This window comes from Eurosta solidaginis, chromosome 2, assembly GCF_040869045.1.
Source record: "Eurosta solidaginis isolate ZX-2024a chromosome 2, ASM4086904v1, whole genome shotgun sequence".
Taxonomy (NCBI): Eukaryota; Metazoa; Arthropoda; class Insecta; order Diptera; family Tephritidae; genus Eurosta; species Eurosta solidaginis.
The window spans coordinates 70,301,712-70,329,360 of record NC_090320.1 but is presented as its reverse complement, the minus strand read 5'-3'; the positions used below and the strand labels follow the sequence as shown (position 1 = coordinate 70,329,360).

At 35.0% G+C, this 27,649-nt stretch overlaps 1 protein-coding gene across 1 annotated transcript in view; it reads left to right on the top strand.

Annotated features, from left to right (window-relative positions):
• Positions 1-25,719, top strand: part of LOC137242184 (glycoprotein-N-acetylgalactosamine 3-beta-galactosyltransferase 1) — an 82,384-nt gene extending 56,665 nt beyond the window's left edge. The window contains exon 5 of the mRNA XM_067769551.1: positions 25,672-25,719. Coding sequence (XP_067625652.1) covers positions 25,672-25,712 — 41 coding nt within the window. The 3' untranslated portion in view covers positions 25,713-25,719. The remainder of the gene's footprint in view (positions 1-25,671) is intronic.
• Positions 25,720-27,649: the final 1,930 nt, after the last annotated feature.

Below are 27,649 nucleotides of genomic sequence, written 5' to 3'. Positions count from 1 at the left end.
ATAGCAAAATCATTCCAATTGGAATGTACGACCGACAACGCGTCAAACCACATACGCGCTGCGCCTTTCAACTGGCTGTATACGGCCAACAATAAACATTTCTCGTCAAACTGATATGCTACACGCACGGCATTTACACGATCGATGAATTTTTCAACTGTTATAGAATTTTGATTTGATGGATCAAACACGGGAATAGTCTCAGCAATTTCTTTAACCGAACTACTTCGCACTGTCGAGCTAACAGAAACTGGCGTTGACACAATTTCTCTTTGACTATTCACGTTTGCTACTGGGACCTCGTTTTGCATGACTGTAATTGCATTTTGCAGCATTTCGCGCAAATCATTTATTTGCTCTTGTAAACTCGATGTTTCGGCCATTATAAATTCAATTTCTTCACCACCGTTTGCTTCTATTAACCTTTGTATTAATTCTGCCCGTGACCCGGTCGTAGCAAGCTCTTTTTCGCGTAAAATTGTTTTCAATTGATCAACACGTAGATCATGAATTTTCAGCATTTTAATTTGCTAATATTTTCTTATTAGAATTACCCAAATTTGTGTATGTCTCACTCGCTCGTTTGCCTTTTAATTACTCTTGTATATGTAATTGCACACATTTAAGCTGGAGACATTGGTGCTTTATCGCTAATCGTATCGGTAACCTTATAACAGCTGATTCGACCAACCTTATGAGAATCAACGCAATCGATTATTGGTGCCGCTAAGGTCGTAACCGTATCGTAGCCAACCAATTGGGTTTTGGTTTACCCTCGTAACGATAAACAGCTGATTACGTTAAAACAGCTGATTACGTTAAACAGCGGATACAGCGATACGACATACGGCACCAATGACTCCTGCTTTATACATATATTCGTTTGCTTTTCGTTACGCCGTTTGTGTCTATACTTCTTTGAATTTTGTTGCACCGACCCTCTGCAGCCAACAACAATTCCTACTAAGCGATATTAGCACACAAACACACACAAGAGAAATATGACACTCGTCATATAACTTGTTCGTTCAACAAAGAGAGTTCGCTTTTGAGAAGATGAAATTCTTCATCTACAACAACTACACTCGCTGAAATTTGAATTTACTCGCCAACCGTCACTATTCGACGCGATGGAAAATTTTCGCTTTTAATATGCACGAACAAACATGTTCGAGTTCAGAAACGACTTTTGCGATTTAACGCACAAACATTTCGATTGAATGCACGTTTTATGTTTTTGATTTTATACAATTAAACACGAACAAATTGCGATGTACATTTACACATTTTTTTCACAAATTTTCATATTTTTGCAAACGATTTGCACTCGCGTTGATTGCTATGGGCTTTGCAATCTCACTTCTGAGCTGTAAGAAGGGGTTTTTCACTGCTCGACCTTCTCACTTTATATTTTGTCAGGATTTAAACACACATGTTTTAACGTTATAATATTTAATGAATAATAGTATGTATTAAAAGAGTTTAATTAAAGTAACATTGAAAGTTAGAATATTTGATTATATTTCATTTGGCCACACACGAATGGATGATGTTAATCGTTTCGACTCTTGTTGGTAACTAACTCGTCGTGATAGAAAGACTATTAGGGTTGCTGTTGGTCGGTAATATGCAAATATGATAGGGTTGCAATTATTCGTCTTACACATGTACCTTATCCTGGCATGCAAAGGAGATATTCCATACTCATAATTTAGTTCCTCAATAATTGAATCATCAAGATTTTCTAAAGTCTTTTTGACTCTTCTTACAGATTTGACATTTCAATATAGATGATGTGTTTGCTAGTAAGTTTAAAACTTTTCCATCGACCATTGTAGAAGAAAATCATGCTTTATGGTAATAAAATTCCCTTCTTCGATTTCAATTATTGTAGGTCTTAATTTTGCGATTTGATTTTTTATATTACTCACTGTAGCTTTTATGAGTTCCGAAGACTCCTTCCCAAATTTAAATAATATCGGCCGGCACAGTTTAACTGATGACGACCGTGGACTTTTCCAATATTCTGAAGCTTCATCTTTTAAACGGAGGGGAACAATAGAAGCCATAAACATATTACCATCTATAATTGTTCCATCGTCTACATTTATTCTTTGTTTATATACGCTTTGTCCTGATGATCCATCACAGCCCCATTTATATATCAATGTTAAGCTTTTTGGCAGTGATTTCAACTTTTCTTCAGAAAAACTTTTCAAAAGTCGCATAGACGTATGATCCATTAAGTTTTGGAGTTCAACTTCAGCTGATAGTTCGGTTATTTTAGCTCTTGGAGGAACTGCTTCTTTCTTGGCTTGAGTGCTTTGTTGTATCCAGGGAAAATATCAGCATCATGTTGCAATAATAATTCACGCAATATATTATATTTATCCTTCGATAACCCGCCAAAGACTCTTCACGAGTGTATCTCCTAGGTAGCATATTTGAGGGTATGGGAATGCTGTTTTTGATCCTTCTCAGTCGCACTGGACTTGCTAACGCAACTGCTCCTATGAAATGAGACTTGGTGTTTTCTTCATTCTTTTTATATTTAATAGCCAATTTTTATTTTTTTTATTTTTTTAGCCAATGCTGCTGAAAGATAAGTCGTGGCGATCGTTCTAGTATAATCTGACAGCTTCCTTTTCCTTGTGTAGGTCGAACATTCTTCTATGAGTTTTATTGGTCTTCCTCTAGTTCGATTGGTTGATGCGCTAGGCATTCCTTCGTCCGAAAAACCTTTACCAGCTAGCCAGCTTTCATGCTTACTTATAAGCCTTGATGTAGAACGACCGACTGCTTGCCATTTTCTTTGTATTGGAATGTAGAGGAAGCCATATTTTTCCTTCAAGTCTTCGTCTTCTTTGTAGCATGCTTCATTTGGTAATTCTGTCATAATAGCCTCAACTAATTCCGCTTTTGCGCCACCGTGGTGTGATGGTAGCGTGCTCCGCCTATCACACCGTATGCCCTGGGTTCAACTCCCGGGCAAAGCAACATCAAAATTTTAGAAATAAGGTTTTTCAATTAGAAGAAAATTTTTCTAAGCGGGGTCGCCCCTCGGCAGTGTTTGGCAAGCGCTCCGGGTGTATTTCTGCCATGAAAAGCTCTCAGTGAAAACTCATCTGCCTTGCTGATGCCGTTCGGAGTCGGCATAAAACATGTAGGTCCCCTCCGGCCAATTTGTAGGGAAAATCAAGAGGAGCACGACGCAAATTGGAAGAGAAGCTCGGCCTTAGATCTCTTCGGAGGTTATCGCGCCTTACATTTATTTTTATTTTTAATTCCGCTTTTGTCTTTGAAGATTTGACTACCTCAAATAGTTTGGAGTTTTCTAGAGACATATTAAAATTTGCCATCGAGTATATCTTACTAAAAAAATATGTGAGCTATATTTATGTTTATTTAAATAGACAGAATACTTTATTCTATAGACTCCAAAAAACGACTGATTTTGGGCGTTGTATTAAACATTGCTTTATATACTCAAATTATGGAAATGAGTTCCAGGTATATTGTAAAGTGGCATGCTGATGCCACTCAACTTTGGGCTTGCAGCCCCCAGCGCACCGACACACACCCGCAATAAAACTATTTTTAATTTCTTCCGGTTTAGTTTGTTTTATTTAAAATTTCTTTAGTTATCGTTTCTTTAGTTAAACACACACTCTTTTCTTTCTTTAGTCAATTATAAAAAAATCACTTTTACTTGTAATTTCTTTTTAGTTCAAACTATTTTCAATATTTTATTTCTACCTTCACTTATGTCTTTAATGCGCGCTTAAGTGACGCGTTCACCGGCTCATTTCAAACTGAAAACTGTAGAAAAATACTGACGCTTCAAAGCGGCCCTGCCGCTATGCCAAAAGTGCATAGCGGTAAAATCGCATGATGCAGTGGCGTGATAGAGTCGAGTAACGGAAGATTCAGCCAATCAGAATTCTTTCCGTCATTCGACTCTCTCACCCAGTAACATCAAGTGCATACATGCATGGTTGCATGTGGGGGTGATGCCAGCTATTTTAGTTTTTAGTTTTATTTTTAGTTTTTAGTTGGCTGGCACTACATGACGCTACATCATCCCCCTTTGGAAAAGAAGAATTTGGCAAGGTGATCAGTCTTGCCACATTCTTCTTTAGGCTTTACTAGGGTTAAGATATAAATTTATAAGAAAATGAAATATGTAAAAAAATAATGTTTTTAGTTTGAAGTGAACCGTTACTATTTATATGCTTATTATTAAATTGAGTAAATATATATTTATTAAGTATTTCAATCTAACATATGAATTTTGTACATTAGGCCGTATTAAGAATTAACATTAATAGTTTGTTTAGTTTGGCCTTCATTGGCGTGTTCTTAAAGTAGGTTTATATTTAAAGATTATTTTCGGCTATCAATTTAATTAATTTTTTGTATACGATTTTTGTGTACAATGTTTTCAATTTTATTAGTTTCATCAAAAATTTTTACATTTAGTCCATCGATATTCTTTATTATGTAGGGACCTTGATATATATTTCTATGTTTATTTCTCGGTTCTGTTTCTACTAAAACCCTATCATTAATTTTAATTTCTAAAGGCTTAGCCGTTTTATCATATAATTCTTTATTTCTAATTTTATGTTTACTAATCAAATTTCTTGCCATTTTATGAGATTTTTGCATTCTATATTTTAGTTCTTTTGTATAATTTTCTACATTATAGATCGGATCGATTTGTTCCTTTTGTAATTCATGTGGCATTGTAGATTTTCTGCCAAATATTAATTCGAAAGGAGTAAATTTATTATCAAAAACCGAACTACTTGTAGTATTATGTAAAAATGTAAAATACTTCAAATACGTATCCCAATCTGAATACGTTTCATCTAGATATGCACGTAAATATTCGTTAAAGACTCTATGGTTTCTTTCAACAGTACCAACAGTTTCATGGTGATAAGCTGTTGAGAAATCATGATTAATTTTTAAAAGTTTTGTTAATTCCGAGAATAATTCATTTTTGTATTCCGTCCCTAAATCGGATCTAATGGCTCTCATTGTACCATATGTTAGTATAAAGGTTTCAAAAATAGCACATGCGATAGTTTTTGCTGATTTATCTGGTACAGCTACTGTTACCAGGTATTTAGAAAAGTCACAAATCATAGTAACAGCGAACTTGTTACCATAGTTTGATTCTGGAAGTGGACCTATTGTGTCGATAATCACTATGTCAAATGGTTTGCAGGGTGTTGGAGTAAGGACAAGATTTTCTTTTGTTTTTGGTCTCACTTTATTTAAAAGACATTTATTGCAATTTTTCACAAATTTCGCTATATCACGTGTCATGTTTTTCCAGTAATATTTAGTTCTTAATTTGGCATATAACCTTTTTGTTCCGCAATGGCCTCCTAACAGTGGATCTTCGTGATAAATTGTCATAAGTTTTTGTTTCTGTTCATTGTCTGTTACGGTCTCTACAGGGTCCGTCAATATTATTTGTAATGATTTTAAAATTTCATTTCCGCGGATTTTAAAATTCGTAATTGAAAAATTATTGAAAAATATATCATTTTTTGGCCATTCTAATTGTTTAATATTGTGATTGTCGGCTGCTTTTTCCAGCCTCGAAAGTAACTCATCTAAATTCGTTATTTCGTTAACAGTCACGAGATTAAGCAAATTGTATTTTTTGTGTTTTAAATGCGCATAAATTTGTAAATTGAAGATCTCCTTATGTTTATTATATTGTATTGTTGATTTTACTCGCGGTATCTTTTTTGAAAAATCGTATGAAAATTTATCATAAACTTGTACTTTATTATCGTTAGAGGTCGTATCATTTAAACTTATTTTTTCATTTTGTAATTCTTGTTGTTTAGTTTGTGATCGCGTTTTAACGGCTAAAACGTGTTTTGTCGAATCTTTAATCTCGTCTATACTTATACGCGAAAGAGCATCAGCCACAACATTCGATTTTCCTTTAATATATTCAATTGTAAAATTGTATTCTGATAAATCTAATCTGATTCTAGAGAGTTTCGAGGAAGGATCTTTCATATTGAATAGATAAACTAATGGTCTATGGTCTGATTTTACCGTGAAATGTGTACCGTAGACATACGGCCGAAAATGTTTTATAGCAAAATGTATTGCTAAAAGTTCTAATTCTATGATTGCCTTTTTCTGTTCGGCTTTATTGAAAGATTTTGATGCAAAGCAAATCGGTAAGTCATTATCTCCATGCTTTTGGCTTAATATAGCGCCACAACCACTCTTAGATGCATCTACAGTGATAATAAATTCTTTTGAAAAATCAGGGTATTGTAATAATTGCGGAGACATTAATGATAATCTTAATTTTTCGAAAGCATTTTCGCAAGCATCATCCCAAACAAATTCAACTTTTTTCCGATTTAGACGATTTAAAGGGGCTGCCAGTGACGCAAAGTTAGGTATAAAACGCCTATAATAATTTGCAAATGCAACGAACCGCCTAACAGCGTCCTTGTCTTTAGGCTTAGTGTATTTTTTAATTGCGTCTATTTTTGAGTCATCTGGCAGCAGGCCTTTGGAGGTGCATTTATGGCCTAAAAAAGTTACTTCAGAACGAAGGAAATTGCATTTGTTGGGATTTAACTTTAAATTGAATTTTCTACAAGTTTCGAAAACTTTTTCTAAATTTTTGAGGTGATGTGTCTCGCTACATCCGATGACGATGACATCGTCAATGTACATAAAAGCTTGATTTGGCGAAATGCCTGAAAATGCTAATGACATCATACGTGAAAAAGAGTTTGGTGCTATATTTAAACCGAAAGGTAAAACTTTCCAACGAAAAGCTCCTCGATCTGTACTGAAAGATGTAACGTCTCTAGAATTAACATGAAGTGGTATTTGGTGAAAACCAGAAAAAAGATCTAAAGTCGAAAAATATTTGGCTCTGCCAAGATTGTCGAGTATGTCGTCTACGCGTGCCAACGGAAATTTGTCTGCGATAAGTTTTTTGTTGACTGCTCTGAAATCAACGCACATACGGTAAGACTTTTGGCCTGTAGGATCCTTTTTCGGCACCAAAATTAAAGGGCTGTTATAATTAGAAAAGCTGGGTTCTATTAAATCATTTCGCATTAAATTTTCGACTTGTTTATTAATTTCTTCACGTTGTGTATATGGTAAACGATAATTTTTTATATAGACTGGATTTTTATCAGTTAAACGTAGCTTTTGTTCGTAAAAGTTATTTAAAGTCATACGATCAGTTTTTAAAGCGAATACATCGGCATATTTTAAGCATAAATCTAGTAATTGTTTTTGAGCATAACCCGGCATTTGATTTTTCAAAATTTTCGTTAATTCCTCTAAGCGTTTTTGATCTTTTGAAGTTTCATTGATTTTGTAGACATTGTAGTTGGTGATATCTTCCGTTACGATATTGCAATTGTTGACATGTTTTACTTCGTCAGTAATATTTAAAATTTTTATAACTGGATTATTTGTGTCAACAATGCACTTTGCCGTAAAAACACCATTACAGATTTCTTGCGAGTCTACAAAAACAGGATTATCGCATTTTGGTAATTTAAATAACCGATAAACTTCACATCTCGGAGGAATAACTAAAGAATCGTTACTTGTGCCGTGTAAAATTGGTATATTTGCGTTATCTAATCCGGTATTAATGGTTATGCTATCGCTTGCGTAATTAATAATGCATTTATTAAATTTTAAAAAGTCTTTGCCTAGTATTCCGTCTGAAGGTATATTGAAATCGTCGTTAACTACATGTAAAGTATGCGGTATTAAAAATTTATATGCAATTAAGTTGGTTTTTAAGGTTCCTAAAGTTGAAATTGTTTCAGGCGTTACGCCTGTTATGTTTGTTATTTCGTTAGTATTAAAGTTACAATTTTGAGATAAACTTGAAATTTTGATTAAAGAAATATCTGCTTGAGAATCTACTAGAAAAGTACATGGTTTGTAGGAATCGCTACATTGAAGTTCAATAAAATCTGAATAATTAAGGTTCAAGCAGTAGATGGATTTTAATATTTTTGAAGAAGATTCGTTTAATTGTCTAAATCGTGATTCCGATCCCCCAGTGTTCGCTCCTGAGGGTCGTTCACGTTTAAAGCGCGTACATTGGCATTACTTCGTGAATTTGAACGTCTATTATTATTAGCCATATCGTTACTACTACTAGGCTGATTGTTTCTATTAGTGCTATATCTGTCGTTATTACCTCTATTAGAATTATTGTACCCGTAATTATTATTGTTGTAATTATTTCTATTTTTATTGTTGAATCTCGCATTTGGATTGTTGTATCTATTATTGAAATTATTACCTCTATAATTTCCTCGAAAACTATTTTGCCAATTACCACGAGTACGGAATGCTAGTACTTGTCTCTCTTTTACCTCATTATTACGTTCGACTATCATTTTTGCAACTACGTCTTTTGAATCACTGAAGGTAGTTGAAGCCAGGATGGATTTGACCAATTCTGAACGAGTGTTCAACCTGCACACATTCACTGTTTGCTCTACGGCCATTTCATGTGCCTTGGCTTGTGTCATACCTTCAATAATCAAAGAACGTTCCAATGCGTCGGATAGTTCTTCAACGCGCTTAGCAAAGTCTGAGTAGTTATTATTGATGACATGTAAAGACGCGATTTTACCAGAAACAACTTTCGAGTTGTCGGGTTTTATTCTATTTCTCAAGGCAGTCTTTATGTCATCGACTGAATTTATTACGGTTGGTAACGCTTCGCGTGCTTTTCCCTCAAGTTTGGATTTCAAAAATGCAATAAAAGTACTATTTAAATTTTCATCTGAGAAGACTTCAATTAATTTTATTTTGTCGATAAAAGATTCTAATGCCAGTGGATCGCCGCTGTAGTTGTCCCTAATAATTGAGGCGCAACTGGTAATGAACACCTTTTTCTGTTCTGAGGTTGCCATGATTGAAATATTGTTATTCGATTGTAAATCTGAAGAATTGTTTGTTGAAGGCAAATTAGAAGAATTTGAAGTAGTGTGAGAATTGGAAAAGTCAGTTCCTGACTGAAAATTGGAAGTGCTAGTTAGTAGGTTGTCTGAATTATTAGACGAATTTGCTGAAGGCTGAGTGTTTATAATATTAGTTACTGACTGAAAATTTGAAGTATTATTTTCTGCGATATCTGAGTCATTAAATCCTAAAAAATCTTCTTGACGAGCTAGTGAACACCTTCCTTTAGGGCTTGATTTATCGCTGGAATTGCCCTCAGAATCGGACATGTGTTTGAAACAGGGTAATTTTATTGAAAATTATTTTAAGAGAAAAAATTTTGTAAATCAGGTAAATATTTTGTAAATATTATTTGAAAATCCGGTTAATATTTGTGGCGTTTGGTATGAATTTTATAAAATGGTAAGTCTGGTTAAGAAAATTATATAATTTGTTTTTTTTGAAAACAAAGGAACATCCGGTCTGCGGATTTTCTTTAAATTGTTGCAACTTTTTGACTTGGAAAAACAGAAGTTTAGAATTTTTAGTTTTAATATGAAATTATTTAAAATGTAATTTAGCTAAATGAAGTTACATGAAATTGTTTAATTTATATTTCGATTTCAATAATATCTGAAATTGTAATTAAATAATGGTAACTTTTTTGTAAAGTGTAGAATTCAGAAAGTTATTAAAGCGAAATTTTTTTTTTTGTAATGGCAAAATCAATTCGATATACATACATACATATATTAAAATAAACCTTTATGCATACATACATGTGTACATGACTGTACTTTATTGCGCTCCTCTGAATTGCTATGATGCGGCTGCTCTGCCTGCTGTTCCGCTTTCCTTTTTCCTCTTCTGCTGCTACCGTGATATACCCTGATTTTGCTTAAGTGCCGTTATTTAATTCCGCTTATTAATGCTTTAAAGATGATTTTTCGGCTTTACTGCCGCTGTTTTATGTTTTACAGGTGATTTTACGGCTTTAGTGCCGTTATTTTATGAGACTGACTTTTTGAGCGGCTGTACGCACCAGCACATAAAAATATGTACATATATCGTTAAAAATTATAAATTTTTTCAATTCAAAGTTTTGGTTTTATAGAAAAATGCTTTTTTTTTCGTTACGTTGCCTTTTTAAATATTAAGTTGAAATTGTCTTGATTGGATTGTTTAGTAAAATTTTAGATTCTTGATTTTTTTTTTTTTTTTTTTTTTAGAATTTCATGTATGTATATTTGTCCATATAATTCTGGATTTTTAGTATTTTGTAATGTTTTCAGTTTTTGAATTTTTTGTAATTTTTAGATTTTATATATGTATGTATTTCTGTATACTTTGTTGATTTACCCATTTTTCAATTGCTCTTTTTTTTTTGCAATTGTATTTTGATGTGATCTTATAATTTCTAAGTGTATTAAACTATGAATATTTGTATTCAAACAAGTTCATATCACCAACACTGACATCCTCCTCTCGACGCTTTTTGCGTGCGCTTACAGAGTCATGTGATGCGACATCATCTTCACTTTGTTCGCTGTAACGTGGACGCTTTTTATTACGTGAACCACGCTGTTTACGCTTTGGATTACTATGATCGCTTCCTCTGTGTCGATCTGAGCGCGCTCTTTGATGCTGACGCATCCGCTCCACTTCATAATCTTCATCATCACCGTCACATAGGAACGAATCGTCACGGTCGCCATGTAAAGTGGCATGCTGATGCCACTCAACTTTGGGCTTGCAGCCCCCAGCGCACCGACACACACCCGCAATAAAACTATTTTTAATTTCTTCCGGTTTAGTTTGTTTTATTTAAAATTTCTTTAGTTATCGTTTCTTTAGTTAAACACACACTCTTTTCTTTCTTTAGTCAATTATAAAAAAATCACTTTTACTTGTAATTTCTTTTTAGTTCAAACTATTTTCAATATTTTATTTCTACCTTCACTTATGTCTTTAATGCGCGCTTAAGTGACGCGTTCACCGGCTCATTTCAAACTGAAAACTGTAGAAAAATACTGACGCTTCAAAGCGGCCCTGCCGCTATGCCAAAAGTGCATAGCGGTAAAATCGCATGATGCAGTGGCGTGATAGAGTCGAGTAACGGAAGATTCAGCCAATCAGAATTCTTTCCGTCATTCGACTCTCTCACCCAGTAACATCAAGTGCATACATGCATGGTTGCATGTGGGGGTGATGCCAGCTATTTTAGTTTTTAGTTTTATTTTTAGTTTTTAGTTGGCTGGCACTACATGACGCTACAATATTATGCAGCTTGTACCCGAAAAATTTAGTGGTTTTTAACAAATTCCAACAACAAAAGTGGCCGTACTAAATTCGCCTCCCTCTTACCTATACCTGCTCAGGCGCGTATTTATACCCAAGGTTGCTTCACTTAATTCGATTTGAAAAGTGAAATCGCAGCTGGACGCAGGTAGACCTTATGAATTCAGGTAACTGAATATTTAGCAAATACCTACTGTAAATTTCACGGAGGCCTTTTTTGTTCATTTTTTATTTTCCATCAAAGTTCGAAAAAGGTCCCTAAAATAGCTTTTTCGAAAAACAGGTAGATCTGACAACTTTTACAAAAAAAGAAATTTTATATTTTGCTTCCTCCTAGAATTAAATATCCATTTTTTAATACAACAAAAAAGAACAAAAAACAAAAATGTTTCTAAGTGTTAAAAATTAATCAACTTTGAGCGGCTCTACCTCCTAAAATATCGTTTTCTGCTTAATAAGCGTTGTATATTCGTAATCCACGGAAAATTCTCTATTAAATACATGTATTAGGTTTATCGAACGCTTTCACGAAATTTTTGATTTTTGCTAGACTTTTCGGGCAGAGGCGCCATAGTGCGTCGGTGTGGTTGAAAACGTAAACGGCTTAATACACACAATTGGGGTTTACTCTAAACTTGTCGAGAGTTGGGGTCGCTTAGTAATTTGGGCGGGTGTCTGCGCATGCGTTAAATTCTTATTCAATTTTTGTTTGTATTTTTATTTTCTTTTTTGAGGTCTTGATTGCGTATGCGTCTCTACCACACAATTTTTTCTTTTGTTATCTGTTACCACTTGTTAGCTGTCAAATACTGTGCTATTTGGTGACTGACCTTGTCAATTACAAAGCAAAAGTTGAACAAAATATATAGAGTAGACAAATAAATCTAATATGAAACAAAAACTAATCATAAAATAATACAAAAACTATTTCACACAATGCCAAGTGCTTTTTCTGTCACTTCAAGTGTTCCAAATTTGCAAGTCAATTCAAATGTAGAAGTGTAACATATTATAAAAACTCAAAAACAACTATTTTATAAACACTTCAGAAATTTGCTTAACAAAAACGTAGTGCCAACAAAATAATATTAATTGGTAAAGCTTGGCAAAGCACAATGAAAAGAGATTCAACTAGAGTTGGTTGATGTTGAAATGAAATTACAGAACAACAAAACGATTTTCTGTCAAATCAGCCAAAATATGCTTAATAATTTTAATAATTTTACATTTATTTTATTTACGATTGTAACTTACAGGTGTCGTTAAGATTTTTATTTTATAATTTTTGTTAAATAATATTTTAATAAAAAAATTATTCCTAGAAATACGTAAACCATATTCCATGCGTAACCACCAAAGCCCTCCCGTCGACTTGACTTCGTTTGCGAGGTTAGTTTCCGAGATATGATGTTTTGAATGAGAGTCACCCATCCGCTAGCTTTAGGGAATATCTTCATTGCCCCTTGATCTCTGAAATATAAGCTCCGATGAAGGTTTCTGTCGGGGTGGCACACTTACCATATAAACCTCGCTGTCCCTTCCTGCAAGGAAAAAAATTAAAAGTAAACCATTTAAAGCAAACCAGTTTTTTCCGGGTTCGTACTTGCACGAACATGCACAGCGCGCGCATGTGAGGAAAATTAAATGTTCACCGAATCTTCTGCTCATGGACATGAGCTGAGCATTTTTTTGAACTCTTGCTAGATGAAAATTTTTATGGGGCGAAACTCTAACGTTGGGGTTGACTCATGTTATAAATCTGAAATACGGGTTTCTCAAGCCCGCTTTTAACTTCACGAAAAAATAAACGATTATTTTGGTAGCCACTATTGACTTCATCGGTGGTAGCGCCTAGCAATTTTTATACTCAGCTGAGCAGAGTTAACAGAGTATGTTTACTTTGTTCGCATAACGGTAATCCGTAACGGCATAAACTAATCCAGATAGATATAGACTTCTATATATCAAAATGATCTGGTCGAAAAAAGAAATTCGTCTAGCCATGTCCTTCCGTCCGTCCGTCTGTCCGTTAACACGATAACTGGAGTAAATTTTTAGGTATCTTGATGAAATTTGGTATTTAGGTTCCTGGGCACTCATCCCTATTATTTAAAATGAACGGAATCGGACTATAACCACGCCCACTTTTTCGAGGTAATTTAAAAGTTTTGCAAGCTGTAATTTGGCAATCGTTGAAGATGTCATGATGAAATTTGGCAGGAACATTACTCCCGTTACTATATGAGTGTTAAATAAAAATGATCAAAACCGGACGACGAACACGCCCACTTAAAAAAAAATTTTGAAGTCAAATTTTAACAAAAAATTTAACATCTTTGCGGTAAATTGTGTCAACATTCAACTCCAGTAATGATATGGTGCAACAAAATACAAAAATAAAAAAAAATTTCAAAATAGGCGTGACTCCGCCCTTTTTCATTTAATTTGTCTAGAATAACGTTAATGCCATATGTCGAACAAACCATTACCAATCCTTTTGAAATTTGGTAGAGGCTTATATTTTAGGACGATAACTGTTTTCTGTGAAAATGGGCGAAATCGGTTGAAGCCACGCCCAGTTTTTATACACAGTCGACCGTCTGTCCTTCCGCTCGGCCGTTAACACGATAACTTTAGCAAAAATCGATATATCTTTACTAAACTCAGTTCACGTACTTATCTGAACTGACTTTATCTTGGTATAAAAATGGGCGAAATCCGACTATGACCACGCCCACTTTTTCGATATCGAAAATTACGAAAAATGAAAAATATTGGCATAATTCTATACCAAATATGAAGAAAGGGATGAAAATTGGTAATTGGATTGGTTTATTGATGCAAAATATAACTTTCGAAAAAAACTTTGTATAATGGGTGTGACACCTACCATATTAAGTAGAAGAAAATGAAAAAGTTCTGCAGGGCGAAATCAAAAGCCCTTGCAATCTTGGTAGGAATCTTGTTCGTGGTATTACATATATAAATAAATTTGCGGTACCCGACAGATGATGTTCTGGGTCACCCTGGTCCTCGAAAACGCCTTCAAATATACAACTAAGGGCCACACCCTTATAAAACCCTCATTAATACCCCTTATTTGATACCCATATCGTACACACACATTCTAGAGTCACCCCTGGTCCACCTTTATGGCGATATATCGAAAAGGCGTCCAACTATAGAACTAGGGCCCTTTCCCTTTTTAACTACAAACACATTCTAGAGTCCCCCTGATCCACATTTATGGCGATATCTTGAAAAGGCATCCACCTATAGAACTAAAGCATACTCCCTTTTAAAGTACTCACACCTTTCATTTGATACCCATATCGTACAAACACATTCTAGGTCTCCCCTGGTCCACCTTTATGGCGATATCACGAAAAGGCGTCCACCTATAGAAATAAGGCCCACTCCCTTTTAAAAAATCATTAACACCTTTCATATGATAACCATATCGTACAAACACATTCTAGAGTCAACCCTGGTCCGCCTTTATGGCGATATCCCGAAATGGCGTGCACCTATAAAACTATGGCCCACTCCCTTTTAAAACACTCTTTAATACTTTCCATTTGATACCCATGCCATACAAACACATTGCAGGGTTGCCCTAGGTTTTTTCCTACTTGGTGATTTTCGCTTATTTTATCTCCAAAGCTCTCAGCTCAGTATGTAATGTTCGGTTACACCCGAAGTTAGCCTTCCTCGCTTGTTTTGATATTCTATTGAAGTCAACCGAAAAAATCGGTAGCCTCAACCGAAAGAAAAGTGGGCGTGATTATCATTCGGTTTCGCTCATAACCAATATACCAAATTTCAAACAGATATCTCAATATTTACTCAAGTTATAGTGATCACTGACAGACAGCCGGACATGGCTAAATCAATTCCTTTTTCAATCATGAGACTTTTGAAGTCTATGTTTATCTCGATCGTTTATGCCGTTACGATCAACCGTTATGTTACGAAAGTTAATAAACACTATGTGCAAAACACGCTGAGTATTATTAGAAACCTGCTCCTGAAACATTTGTGTATGTGCCGGAAAAATCGCAGCTAAGCATGTGTTTGTACGGGACAGCAAAATATCACCGGATTTTTGGGCAAAACCAGTCAGGTAAAACTTAAGCGAAACTATAATACAACACGTGGTAGTACTTGTATCAAGGTTGGTAGAAAGAAAAAAACTAAATAAGTTTATTTAACAAAAATAATTTGTTTAAAAATAAATTGTTTTTACAGGACACGTGTGTTCAGTTTTTAAATTGCGGCTTTCCCTTATACTGTATAACGTAGCGTGTTCCGCTTACCACACCGAAGATCCTGGGTTCAAGTACCGTGCAAAGCAACATCAAAAATTTTAAAATAAGTTTTTTCAATTAAAAAACTTTCTAAACGGGTCGCTCCTCGGCAGTGATTTGACAGACACTCCGAGTTTATTTCTGCCATGAAAAGTTTCTCAGTGAAAATTCATCTGCCTCCCAAATGCCGTTCGGAGTCAGCGTAAAATATGTAGGTCCTGCCCCGACAATTTGTAGGAAAAATTAAATGGAGCACAATGCAAATGAAAGAGAAGTTCGGCCTAAATTTTCTTCGGAGATATATCGCGCCTTGTATTTTATGCGGCCACCGTGGTGTGATGGTAGTGTGCTCCGCCTACCACACCGTTTGCCCTGGGTTCGCACACCGGGCAAAGCATCACCAAATTTTAGAAATAAGGTTTTTCAATTAGAGGAAAATTTTTCTAAGCGGGGTCGCCCCTCGGCAGTGTTTGGCAAGCGCTCCGGGTGTATTTCTGCCATGAAAAGCTCGCAGTGAAAATTCATCTGCCTTGCAGATGCCGTTCGGAGTCGGCATAAAACATGTAGGTCCAGTCCGGCCAATTTGTAGGGAAAATCAAGAGGAGCACGACGCAAATTGGAAGAGAAGCTCGGCCTTAGATCTCTTCGCAGATTATCGCGCCTTATATTTATTTTTTTATTTATTTATGTATTTTATATAGACAAATTGATTGTTTATACATGTAAATTTACTCCAGTTTACTTATATTCACATACGTATTTAGGTACAGGCTTAGTATATTTTTAAAAATGAACATCCTGCATTTTTTCAGCTAATAAATACCAAGAAATAAAGAAACGTTTACTAAGGATTTGTAAGAATTATGTGAGTTTTCAATTTTCCCTTTTTCTATACAAATTTTTTTCTAACTGTTTTTTGTTTCTCAAGGAAATGCTAATTTTAAACTTTTCTTCGTTGAGGTGTAATTTATTTCAAATGTATTGGCATTAAAAATTAATAAGGAGAGAAATTCGAAAATCATCGAAAATTTACGATTTTCCATGGAATGCTCGTACTGTAGACTTTATCATAGGGCTTCTAACACAGAAGAAAGGAGCAGCATATGATCCTCCAAACACGGGGCTGTTGAATTTCTGCAATTTTTGACATGGAAAGCTACTTATGAGAAAAAAAGTAAAACATTTGCACTACTTTCAATCAGTGGAGCTTCTACTACATAAAAAATCCTCAACCTTAAAAAAGTCTTAGCATTCTCTTAATTAGTAAAAATGGGTTTGAAATCAGTGACACTGAGCTTGGCTGGTATGTACTACACTATATAAAATGTATGTACATACATATGTGTATGTATGTTTACTAAGTTGCAAACATAAATTCATTAATCAGTGCGAAACAGTCGACTAATTGTCAATCAAGCAATTCAACGACAAAAACAAATGTAGGCGATTGATTTTTTAATTGATATTTTTTTTAAATGAATTTGTGAGCTATATACATTTTATTACTTTTAAGCAGTCATTGATGTAAGTTCATATGTGTGTGTTTAGCCTAACTAAATAAATTTTAAATGTAAGCCCCTTAATTGGACAACTAAGTTTTAATTGCTCTAAGCCGTCATAACGAAGTGCTGATGGTTTCTTGTTCAAATCAGGTGTTCATAGTTATAAATCAAATTTAGTCAAAAAGTTTTAAAAGTTATATACAAGTAAATACGTACGTACATATATGCATTAAAGAATGCAGCTTTAGATTTATGGGTCATTACATCTCAAGTCGACATAATGTAGGAATAGAGTATCTCGGTAACTATTAAGTGCTAACAAAAAACGGTATAAGAAGAAGTAATCATTAATATTTTTCAAATAAAAAGGTAGAACCTAAGGATACCAACCTAGCCCTTACCATATCCGAGGACAAGTCAGTGAAACGTACAAAAGATATAATGAAGATGTATTCAGTCCGTCTCCATATCATATTTATGGACGAGTGTGAGGTATGGGGTGAGTTGAGTATGAGAACAAATTATTTCAAAGCAAAAGTTCTCTGGATGGGACGTACAATTTGAACTTTCCAGTAACACTATATACACACTCCATTTCTGGCAAATGATTCTGCAGTTATGATATTTCTCATTTCTATGATCACTACACCAACATGCGCCAAAAATGTTTCTTTCTCCCTCATAAAAGTACTTACATATAAACAAGTAAGGAACATTACATACTCAGCTGAGAGCTTTGGAGACAAAATAAAGGAAAATCACCATTTAGCAAAATGAACCTAGGGTAACCCTGGAATGTGTTTGTATGACATGGGTTTCAAATGGAAGGTATTAAAGAGTATTTTAAAAGGGAGTGGGCCATAGATGGCGGCCACCGTGGTGTGATGGTAGCGTGCTCCGCCTACCACACCGGACGCCCTGGGTTCAAACCCAAATAAAAAAAGGTGTAAATAAGTATTTTAAAAGGCAGAGGGCCTTAGTTCTATAGGTGGACGCCTTTTCGAGATATCGCCATAAAGGTGGACCAGGGGTGACTCTACAATTTGTTTGTACGATAAGTATATCAAATGAAAGGTATTAAGGAGTATTTTAAAGGGGAGTGGGCCTTAGTCCCCTAGGTGGATGCCTTTTCGAGATATCGCCAAAAAGGTGGACCAGGGTTGAATCTAGAATGTGTTTGTACGATATGGGTATCAAATGAAAGGTGTTAATAAGTATTTTAAAAGGCAGAGGGCCTTAGTTCTATAGGTGGACGCCTTTTCGAGATATCTCCATAAGGGTGGACCAGGGGTGACTCTAGAATGTGCTTGTACGATAAGGATATCAAATGAAAGGTGTTAATGAGTATTTTAAAAGGAAGTGGGCCTTAGTTCTATAGGTGGACGCCTTTTCGAGATATCGCCATAAAGGTGGACCAGGCGTGACTCTAGAATGTGTTTGTACGATATGGGTATCAAATGAAAGGTGATAATGAGTATTTTAAAACGGAGTAGGCCTTAGTGATATAGGTGGACGCCTTTTCGAGATATCGCCATAAAGGTGGACCAGGGGTGACTCTACAATTTGTTTGTACGATAAGGATATCAAATGAAAGGTACTAAGGAGTATTTTAAAGGGGAGTGGGCCTTAGTCCCCTAGGTGGATGCCTTTTCGAGATATCGCCAAAAAGGTGGACCAGGGGTGAATCTAGAATGTGTTTGTACGATATGGGTATCAAGTGAAAGGTGTAAATAAGTATTTTAAAAGGCAGAGGGCCTTAGTTCTATAGGTGGACGCCTTTTCGAGATATCTCCATAAAGGTGGACCAGGTGTGACTCTAGAATGTGCTTGTACGATAAGGATATCAAATGAAAGGTGTTAATGAGTATTTTAAAAGGAAGTGGGCCTTAGTTCTATAGGTGGACGCCTTTTCGAGATATCGCCATAAAGGTGGACCAGGGGTGATTCCATAATGAGTTTGTACGATATGGGTATCAAATGAAAGGTGTTAATGAGTATTTTAAAGGGGAGTGGGCCTTAGTCCACTAGGTGGATGCCTTTTCGAGATATCGCCAAAAAGGTGGACCAGAGGTGACTCTACAATTTGTTTGTACGGTAAGGATATCAAATGAAAGGTATTAAGGATTATTTTAAAACGGAGTGGCCCTTAGTTCTATAGGTGGATGCCTTTTCGAGATATCGCCAAAAAGGTGGACCAGGGGTGGTTCTAGAATGCGTTTGCACGATATGGGTACCTAATTAAAGGTGCTAATGAGTATTTTAAAAGGACGTGGGCCTTAGTTCTATAGGTGGACGCCTTTTCGAGATATCGCCATAAAGGTGGACCAGGGGTGATTCTATAATGTGTTTGTACGATATGGATATCAAATGAAAGGTATTAAGGAGTATTTTAGAACGGAGTGGGCGTTAGTTCTATGTATGTATGTATGTGTGTATTTATTTGAAAATTTGTTCCCAGCACAACAATTTTGACAAATTATTTAACAGTGCTAGTCATGAATAGCATGAGCTATAAAAAATTGAGCATTTATAATAATAATAAATTAGATTAATCAAATTAAATTAAATATAACGGATAATAGTGAAATATTTATGTATGTAAATGTAAATTTTAAAACTAAATAAAAGTAATTAATAAATATTAAAAGACAGCAGTAGTGATGATAACCCTTGGCTGGTTATAGATCAAATAGTATTTAACAAATGAATAAAGAAGACACAGAGAAAGGAAAAGGACTTAGAAGCGGAGCCACGACCATTTTGAAATTTTCTTTTATTTTTGTATTTTGTTGCACTATATCATTACTGGAGTTGAATTTTGACACAATTTACTTATACACTGTAAAGATATTGAATTTTTTCTTAAAATTTGACTTAAAAATTTTTTTTTTAAAAAGTGGGCGTGTTCTTCATCCGAATTTTTACTAAGCATACATATAGTAATATGAGTAACGTTCCTGCCAAATTTCATCACGATATCTTCATCGACTGCCAAATTACAGCTTGCAAAACTTTTAAATTACCTTCTTTCAAAAGTGGGCGGTGCCACGCCCATTGTCCAAAATTTACTAATTTTCTATTCTGCGTTATAAGTTCAATTAACCTACCAAGCTTCATCGCTTTATCTGTCTTTGGTAATGAATTATCATACTTTCTTTTTTTTCGAAATTTTCGATATCGAAAAAGTGGGCGTGGTAATGGTCCGATTTCGTTTATTTTAAACAGCGATCTGAGATAAGTGCCCAGGAACCTAAATACCAAATTTCATCAAGATACCTCCAAATTTACTCAAGTTATCGTGTTAACGGGCGGACGGACGGACGGACATGGCTCAATCAAATTTTTTTTCGATACTGATGATTTTGATATATGGAAGTCTATATCTATCTCGATTCCTTTATACATGTCCAACCAACCGTTATCCAATCAAAGTTAATATACTCTGTGAGCTCTGCTCAACTGAGTATAAAAAGTTGAGTGAGTTTTAGTAAGCTGTAGCTTCGATTTTTATACTCAGTTGAGCAGAGCTCACAGAGTATATTAAGTTTGATTGGATAACGGTTGGTTGTACATATATAAAGGAATCGAGATAGATATAGACTTCTATATATCAAAATAATCAGGATCGAAAAAAAATTTCATTGAGCCATGTCCGTCCGTCCGTCCGTCCGTTAACACGATAACTTGAGTAAGTTTTGAGGTATCTTGATGAAATTTGGTATGTAGGTTCCTGAGCACTCATCTCAGATCGCTATTTAAAATGAACGATATCGGACTATAACCACGCCCACTTTTTCGATATCGAAAATTTCGAAAAACCGAAAAAGTGCGATAATTCATTACAAAAGACCGATAAAGCGACGAAACTTGGTAGGTGAGTTGAACTTATGACGCAAAATAGAAAATTAGTAAAATTTTGGACAATGGGCGTGGCACCGCCCACTTTTAAAAGAAGGTAATTTAAAATTTTGCAAGCTGTAATTTGGCAGTCGTTGAAGATATCATGATGAAATTTGGCAGAAACGTTACTCTTATTACTATATGTACGCATAATAAAAATTAGCAAAATCGGAGAAGGACCACGCCCACTTTAAAAAAAAAATTTTTTTAAAGTAAAATTTTAACAAAAAATTTAATATCTTTACAGTATATAAGTAAATTATGTCAAGATTCAACTCCAGTAATCATATGGTGCAACAAAATACAAAAATAAAAGAAAATTTAAATAGGGGCGTGGCTCCGCCCTTTTTCATTTAATTTGTCTAGGATACTTTTAACGCCATAAGTCGAACAAAAATTAACCTATCCTTTTGAAATTTGGTAGGGGCATAGATTTTATGGCGTTAACTGTTTTCTGTGAAAATGGGCTAAATCGGTTGATGCCACCCCCAGTTTTTATACACAGCCGTCCGTCTGTCCTTCCGCATGGCCGTTAACACGATAACTTGAGCAAAAATCGATATATCTTTACTAAACTCAGTTCACGTACTTATCCGAACTCACTTTATCTTGGTATGAAAAATGAAACAAATCCGACTATGACCACGCCCACTTTTTCGATATCGAAAATTACGAAAAATGACAAAATGCCATAATTCTATACCAAATACGAAAAAAGGGATGAAACATGGTAAGGTAATTGGATTGTTTTATTGACGCGAAATATAGCTTTAGAAAAAACTTTATAAAATGGTTGTGACACCTGCCATATTAAGTAGAAGAAAATGAAAAAGTTCTGCAGGGCGAAATAAAAAACCCTTAAAATCTTGGCAGGCATTACATATATAAATAAATTAGCGGTATCCAACAGATGATGTTCTGGGTCACCCTGGTCCACATTTTGGTCGATATCTGGAAATCGCCTTCACATATACAACTACCACCACTCCCTTTTAAATCTCTCATTAATACCTTTAATTTGATACCCATATCGTACAAACTCATTCTAGATTCACCCCTGGTCCACCTTTATGGCGATATTTCGAAAAGGCGAACACCTATAGAACGAAGGCCCACTCCCTTTTAAAAATACTCATTAACACCTTTCATTTGATACCCATATCGTACAAACAAAGTCTAGAGTCACCCCTGGTCCAGAAAGGCCCGCTCCCTCTTAAAATACTCATTAACACCTTTCATTTGATACCCATATCGTACAAACGCATTCTAGAGTCACACCTGGTCCATCTTTATGGCGATATCTCGAAAAGGCGTCCACCTATAGAACTAAGGCCCACTCCCTCTTAAAATATCCATTAACTCTTTTCGTTTGATACCCATATTGCACAAACAAATTCTAGAGTCACCCCTGGCCCACCTTTATGGCGATATCTCGAAACGGCGTCCACCTATAGAACTAAGGCCCACTCCCTTTTAAAATCCTCATTAACACCTTTCGTTTGATGCCCATATTGTGCAAACAAATTCTATGGTCACCCCTGGTCCGCCTTTATGGTGATATCTCGAAACGGCGTCCACCTATGAAACTAAGGATTACTCCCTTTTAAAATGCTAATTAACACCTTTCATTTGATACCCATATCGTACAAACGCATTCTAGAGTCACCTCTGGTCCATCTTTACGGCGATATCTCGAAAAGGCGTCCATCTATAGAACTTAGGTACACGCCCTTTTAAAATACTCATTAATACCTTTCATTTGATACCCATATCGTACAAACGCATTCTAGAGTCAACCCTGATCCACCTTTATGGCTATATCCCTAAATGGCGTCCACCTATAGAAATATGGCCCACTCCCTCATAAAATACTCTTTAATGCCTTTCATTTGATACACATGTCATACAAACACGTTCCAGGGTTTCCCTCGGTTCATTTTCCTACATGGTTATTTTCCCTTATGTTGTCACCATAGCTCTCAACTGAGTATGTAATGTTCGGTTACACCCGAACTTAACCTTTCTTACTTGTTTTTGCTTTAAAATTAATTTTCAATTTTCCGACATTATGACGACCTAAAGGCATTGAAACGCTGATATGGTAAACTGAAATTCAGAGATTGCTTCGGAAATAGTCGAAGCGCTTCTATTGCTTATTTATTTTACGATGCCAATAAACTGAAATATGTGTGCATTGTACTTAAATATGTGTTGGTCGAACTTTAGCACTGTCGGTATAACAGGGGCGGGGGATAGGGGACATCCGCCTCCCCCCAAAAAGGTCGAGAAATTTTATTTTTCAAACACTTTACAGAACAAAAATGAAATATCCAAAGAAAACAAATATTCAAATGTTCAATACTTAATTTTGGCATTTGACGATGCACGGCAATTTATACATGAATACCGCATTTATAAAAATAAAACAAAATTTATGAAACTTTTTGGTACCATTTCCACCCCACAGCCAAGCTCACGATCCACCACTGTGGTATAAGAGCTGTTGTCAACTTTCCCATTCTTCACCCGATTGGCAGCAGTTCAGAGGTAGTCATTAAACCTTTTGTGCAAAATTGTTGCTTTGCGTGACTGTCAACCACATTTCCTGCTGAGTGAAAACTTTTGTATAACGCCCTATTTCAGAATTTGTTTCAAAAACGCCCTATCTCAGAATTTTGTTGAAGAACGCCCCATATCAAAATGTTTTCAATAAACGCCCCAGATAATGTCTAAATGTATTGAATTTGAGCTCAGATAGGGCGTTTTGAAAGAAGTTCTGAAATAGGGTTTTTTCGGTTAGATGGATGATTAGATGCTTCACTCAGCAGTCGATATGTAGATAATAATAATATACTAATTGTGCTCAATGTACCTTCGAGGAGATTTAGACGAAGCTCGCCTCTTACTATTTCTAGGCTGCTCGGAGAGTTTGGCAAAACATTACCAAAGTGCGAGCAGTTTTTATGGAGTATTCTCAGGTATGATTGTGATGTTTCTTGCCACATGACACGAACTTGGGACCTTCGATATGGTAAGCTAAAAACTATTCCTAAACCACGCCGGCCGATCGTTTAAAAATTGCATCTTAGGAAACGTTACACAAGCAGTGAGTAACTTAAAGATAAACCGCAACAAGCCATGGCGTATGAGGAACCTTGACTTTGGTAATGCACATATATACTTACGTATATACGTACATATATACATAAATGCCACATTCCAACTGTGTAATGCCTTCAAATGCGTGCTTGTACATCCTTCATGCTACAGAAAATGTACTTGCCCAAGAATCGCCACAAGTATATGGAAGGTGTTGTATTTTAAAACCTCACCACATAGATTCCTTGTATTAGCGATTTACGGCTGTGAACATGCTCATAGGAAAGGTATGGTAAGTAAATCAAGCCTATCGATCCATAACAGCCAATTTGCCATAAACGGCAAAAATAAAGTTTTAGAGTTAACAAATCTTTCTTACTGAAAAATGCTTTAACAGCCTAATTGCTTCAGTCGTAACTGCTCAGGACTTCATCACCGCGCTTTGAAATTTTGTCAGTTGATACGTATGATTATTATTGATTGTCGATTTATATCACAAATTCATACTCGAAAATTTTTTTTCGCTTACGTCAATTTTGCTGTTATAAATCTATGTATGTGTATGCCTATATGCATAGTAAATACACAAGCACATGCGGAAGCCTTGAGTTTTAATTGACCCCTAACCACAAGCATTTAACTGCTGAGGTAGTTTAACGCTTCTATTGCTTTTACGATGCCAATAAACTGAAATATGTGTGCATTGTACATTTAAAAACCCGCTTAACATTTTGAGTCTTATAAAAGCCATATTTATTATTACATAGAACAATACAAAGCAATGTAAAGTATTGATATTTAATGGGATTTGCAATTCATTAGTTAATGTAGTGTGAACATGATGCCATCACAATTTGGTGCAAGTGTCGCTGGCACGACAATCAAGCATGTATAACTAGGGTGTTTCAATTTCAAAATAAATAGAGAACAGAGTATAAGCTATTTGAAAATCTATTGCTTTGCAGAAATGAAGTGTTGTGATATTTGAACAAGTTTTTTTTTCTTATTTGAGATACTTTAGACCGATTTCACACAGTTTAATGGAATCACAATTTTTGTTTAAAGAAATAATTAAACATTCCTTTTCATTCAGAGTCACTTGCTTCATTAAGCATACAGGTAAAATGAATAGCAGCCATTTTTTCCTTAATTTTAAAGGCAATCATAATAAAATGCATATGTAAATATTTTTAGATTTTGGACCTCTTAAAATATGTGCCCATGTAGGTTATTTAATTTATTTTTATTTGTCATTCGCAGAGCTGCTCAACCCCTATACACTTAAAGAACTTTTGTTTTGTTTTGCCCTGAATCACAGGCACAGATACAAATTTACACTTCAAATATGAAAACAAAATTTCAAAGCACTTCCGTATGCCCTCACATATAAATAAAATTCATATGGAGGTTTTTGATTTTCATATGTAAATGCAAAGCAAAGTCACTTTCATATGATGAACAAGCACTTCAGTATACAAAAAAATTTACAACAACAAATTGAAAACTAACAAGTAAAGGTGTCTAAGTTCGGCTCTAAACGAATATTATATACTCAGCGTGAGCTTAAATTGTACATTTCATTTCAGATAAATTACTTTTCTACATAACACGTGGCACCGCCCGTTAAAAAAAATGGCCATTTCCTCTTACAATAAAACTTGATAAGTGAAATATCATTGATTCAAAGCTATTTTTTGCTAAGTTATAGCTTATTATTCTAATCTACCTTTTAAACTTGTTTAATATCTAAGTTGCCGTGGTCTTTAACCGATCCCGTCCATTTTTACTAGAAATATTTTCTGCTATAAGGAAAATATGTGTACACAATATGATATGAATGCTGATGAATAAGTGAAATTGTCCTAGTAACCATCGCCCTTTGTAAACTTACAATTTTTCTCTAATATCAATAACAAAAACCATTGTATAAAGCAATATGAGCAAGGCTCGCTAATTATATACATATGATAAATTTTTTTTTTACAAGAAAAATATACCAGTGTATAAATAATTTTGTACTTGTATTGTGATTTGCACTTCAATATAAGAAAATTTGAGCAGCACTGGTCATTTCTAGCATTTGCAATAAAATCCGAAATAAGTACCTACTTGTTTTATGCCGACTCTTAACGGCATCTGCAAGGCAGATTAGTTTTCACTGAGAGCTTTTCATGGCAGAAATATACTCGAAGTGCATTCCAAATACTGACGAGGGCCGACACCGCTTAGAAAAATGTTCTTCTAATTGAAAAAATCTGTTTCTAAAATTTTGATGTGAAATTTTGATTTAAGATGAAATCGCTAGAAGATGATTCGTACACCTAAGCTAGCGATCGCAATACATAATGATGCCCTAACATTTTAGATGGAAGATTGAGTTCAATAATGACTTTAATGAACCAATTTTCCTAGTGCAACCTAGTGCACGTCACGGTATTTGTTTCTGTGCAACTTATTACGTGGAACATAGTTGGATGTAATGCACAAAATTTTGATTGCATAACACATTCAATAGCATTACACTATGTTGTTGTAGTGCTGAGTTCCTACAAAAAAAAAATGTATTGCAGTCATTTTATTTTTCGCACCCAATCAGCTGAGTGAATCAGAATTATTGGAAGTTTTCTGTTCTCTAATCAAATGAGTGAAGACAAATTGTTATGCCCTAAGATGAAGCTGAAATTATTTTCATCTTAGTACACAATAATTTTTCTTCACACACTCTAGCTGAGTGAGGCTAATATTTTTTGCATTGCCACTCAACTGCGTGTAAAGGCTAATGGATTAATGCACTACCCCCAACTCTGACGGGGAATTATATTCTATAAAGGATCAGAAATTCCGGTAAAAAATATATTGCTTGAAAATGAAACACCCTAATATACCACATATACACATATATATACAATCATTAAAATTTAATATAAAAACATTACGCCAACACGTCACATGCAATTCATTGCATTTATGTGGCAAATATTAGTTTAATTGACAAAAGAAGGTTAAGACCAGCTGTTGGCAGATGTTCTTAGGTGTTATTCAGCTGTCATATACATATGCAGCTCACCAATTTTAGGTAAATAGTATGAATACGATACTTATACAAATATAAAGCAGTAATGATGACCTGATGAGAAAATTATTGTAAATTGATTAATTATGGAATAGTTATAGAGAGCGGGGCAGGTGCTTTCGTCTTTGTATTGTTCTACAACAATGATGCACAAAGCCGACAGAGCTTCGAATAAACTTTTTGTAGTAGTATGTGTGTATAAGGATAATGTTTGTACATGAACTTCACGCATCAGATGTTAGCAATTTGAAGTACATGACATGTAGGTGAATGCGGAATAGTTTTTCGAAGCTCTAATAAGCTCTCGAGTGCACAATTGTTCTACAAAATGGAAATGTAACTATAACATGATTGGATAGATTTTGAGGAATCGACTTTAAAGAGCAGCAGCCTTGGTTCTGAATTAATGTCTTATGATTGAGGCTAGGTGCTATTTTAATAGAGGTATAACAATTTAAGAAAAGTTTGCAGATTCTGCCCCTCCTCCGTCC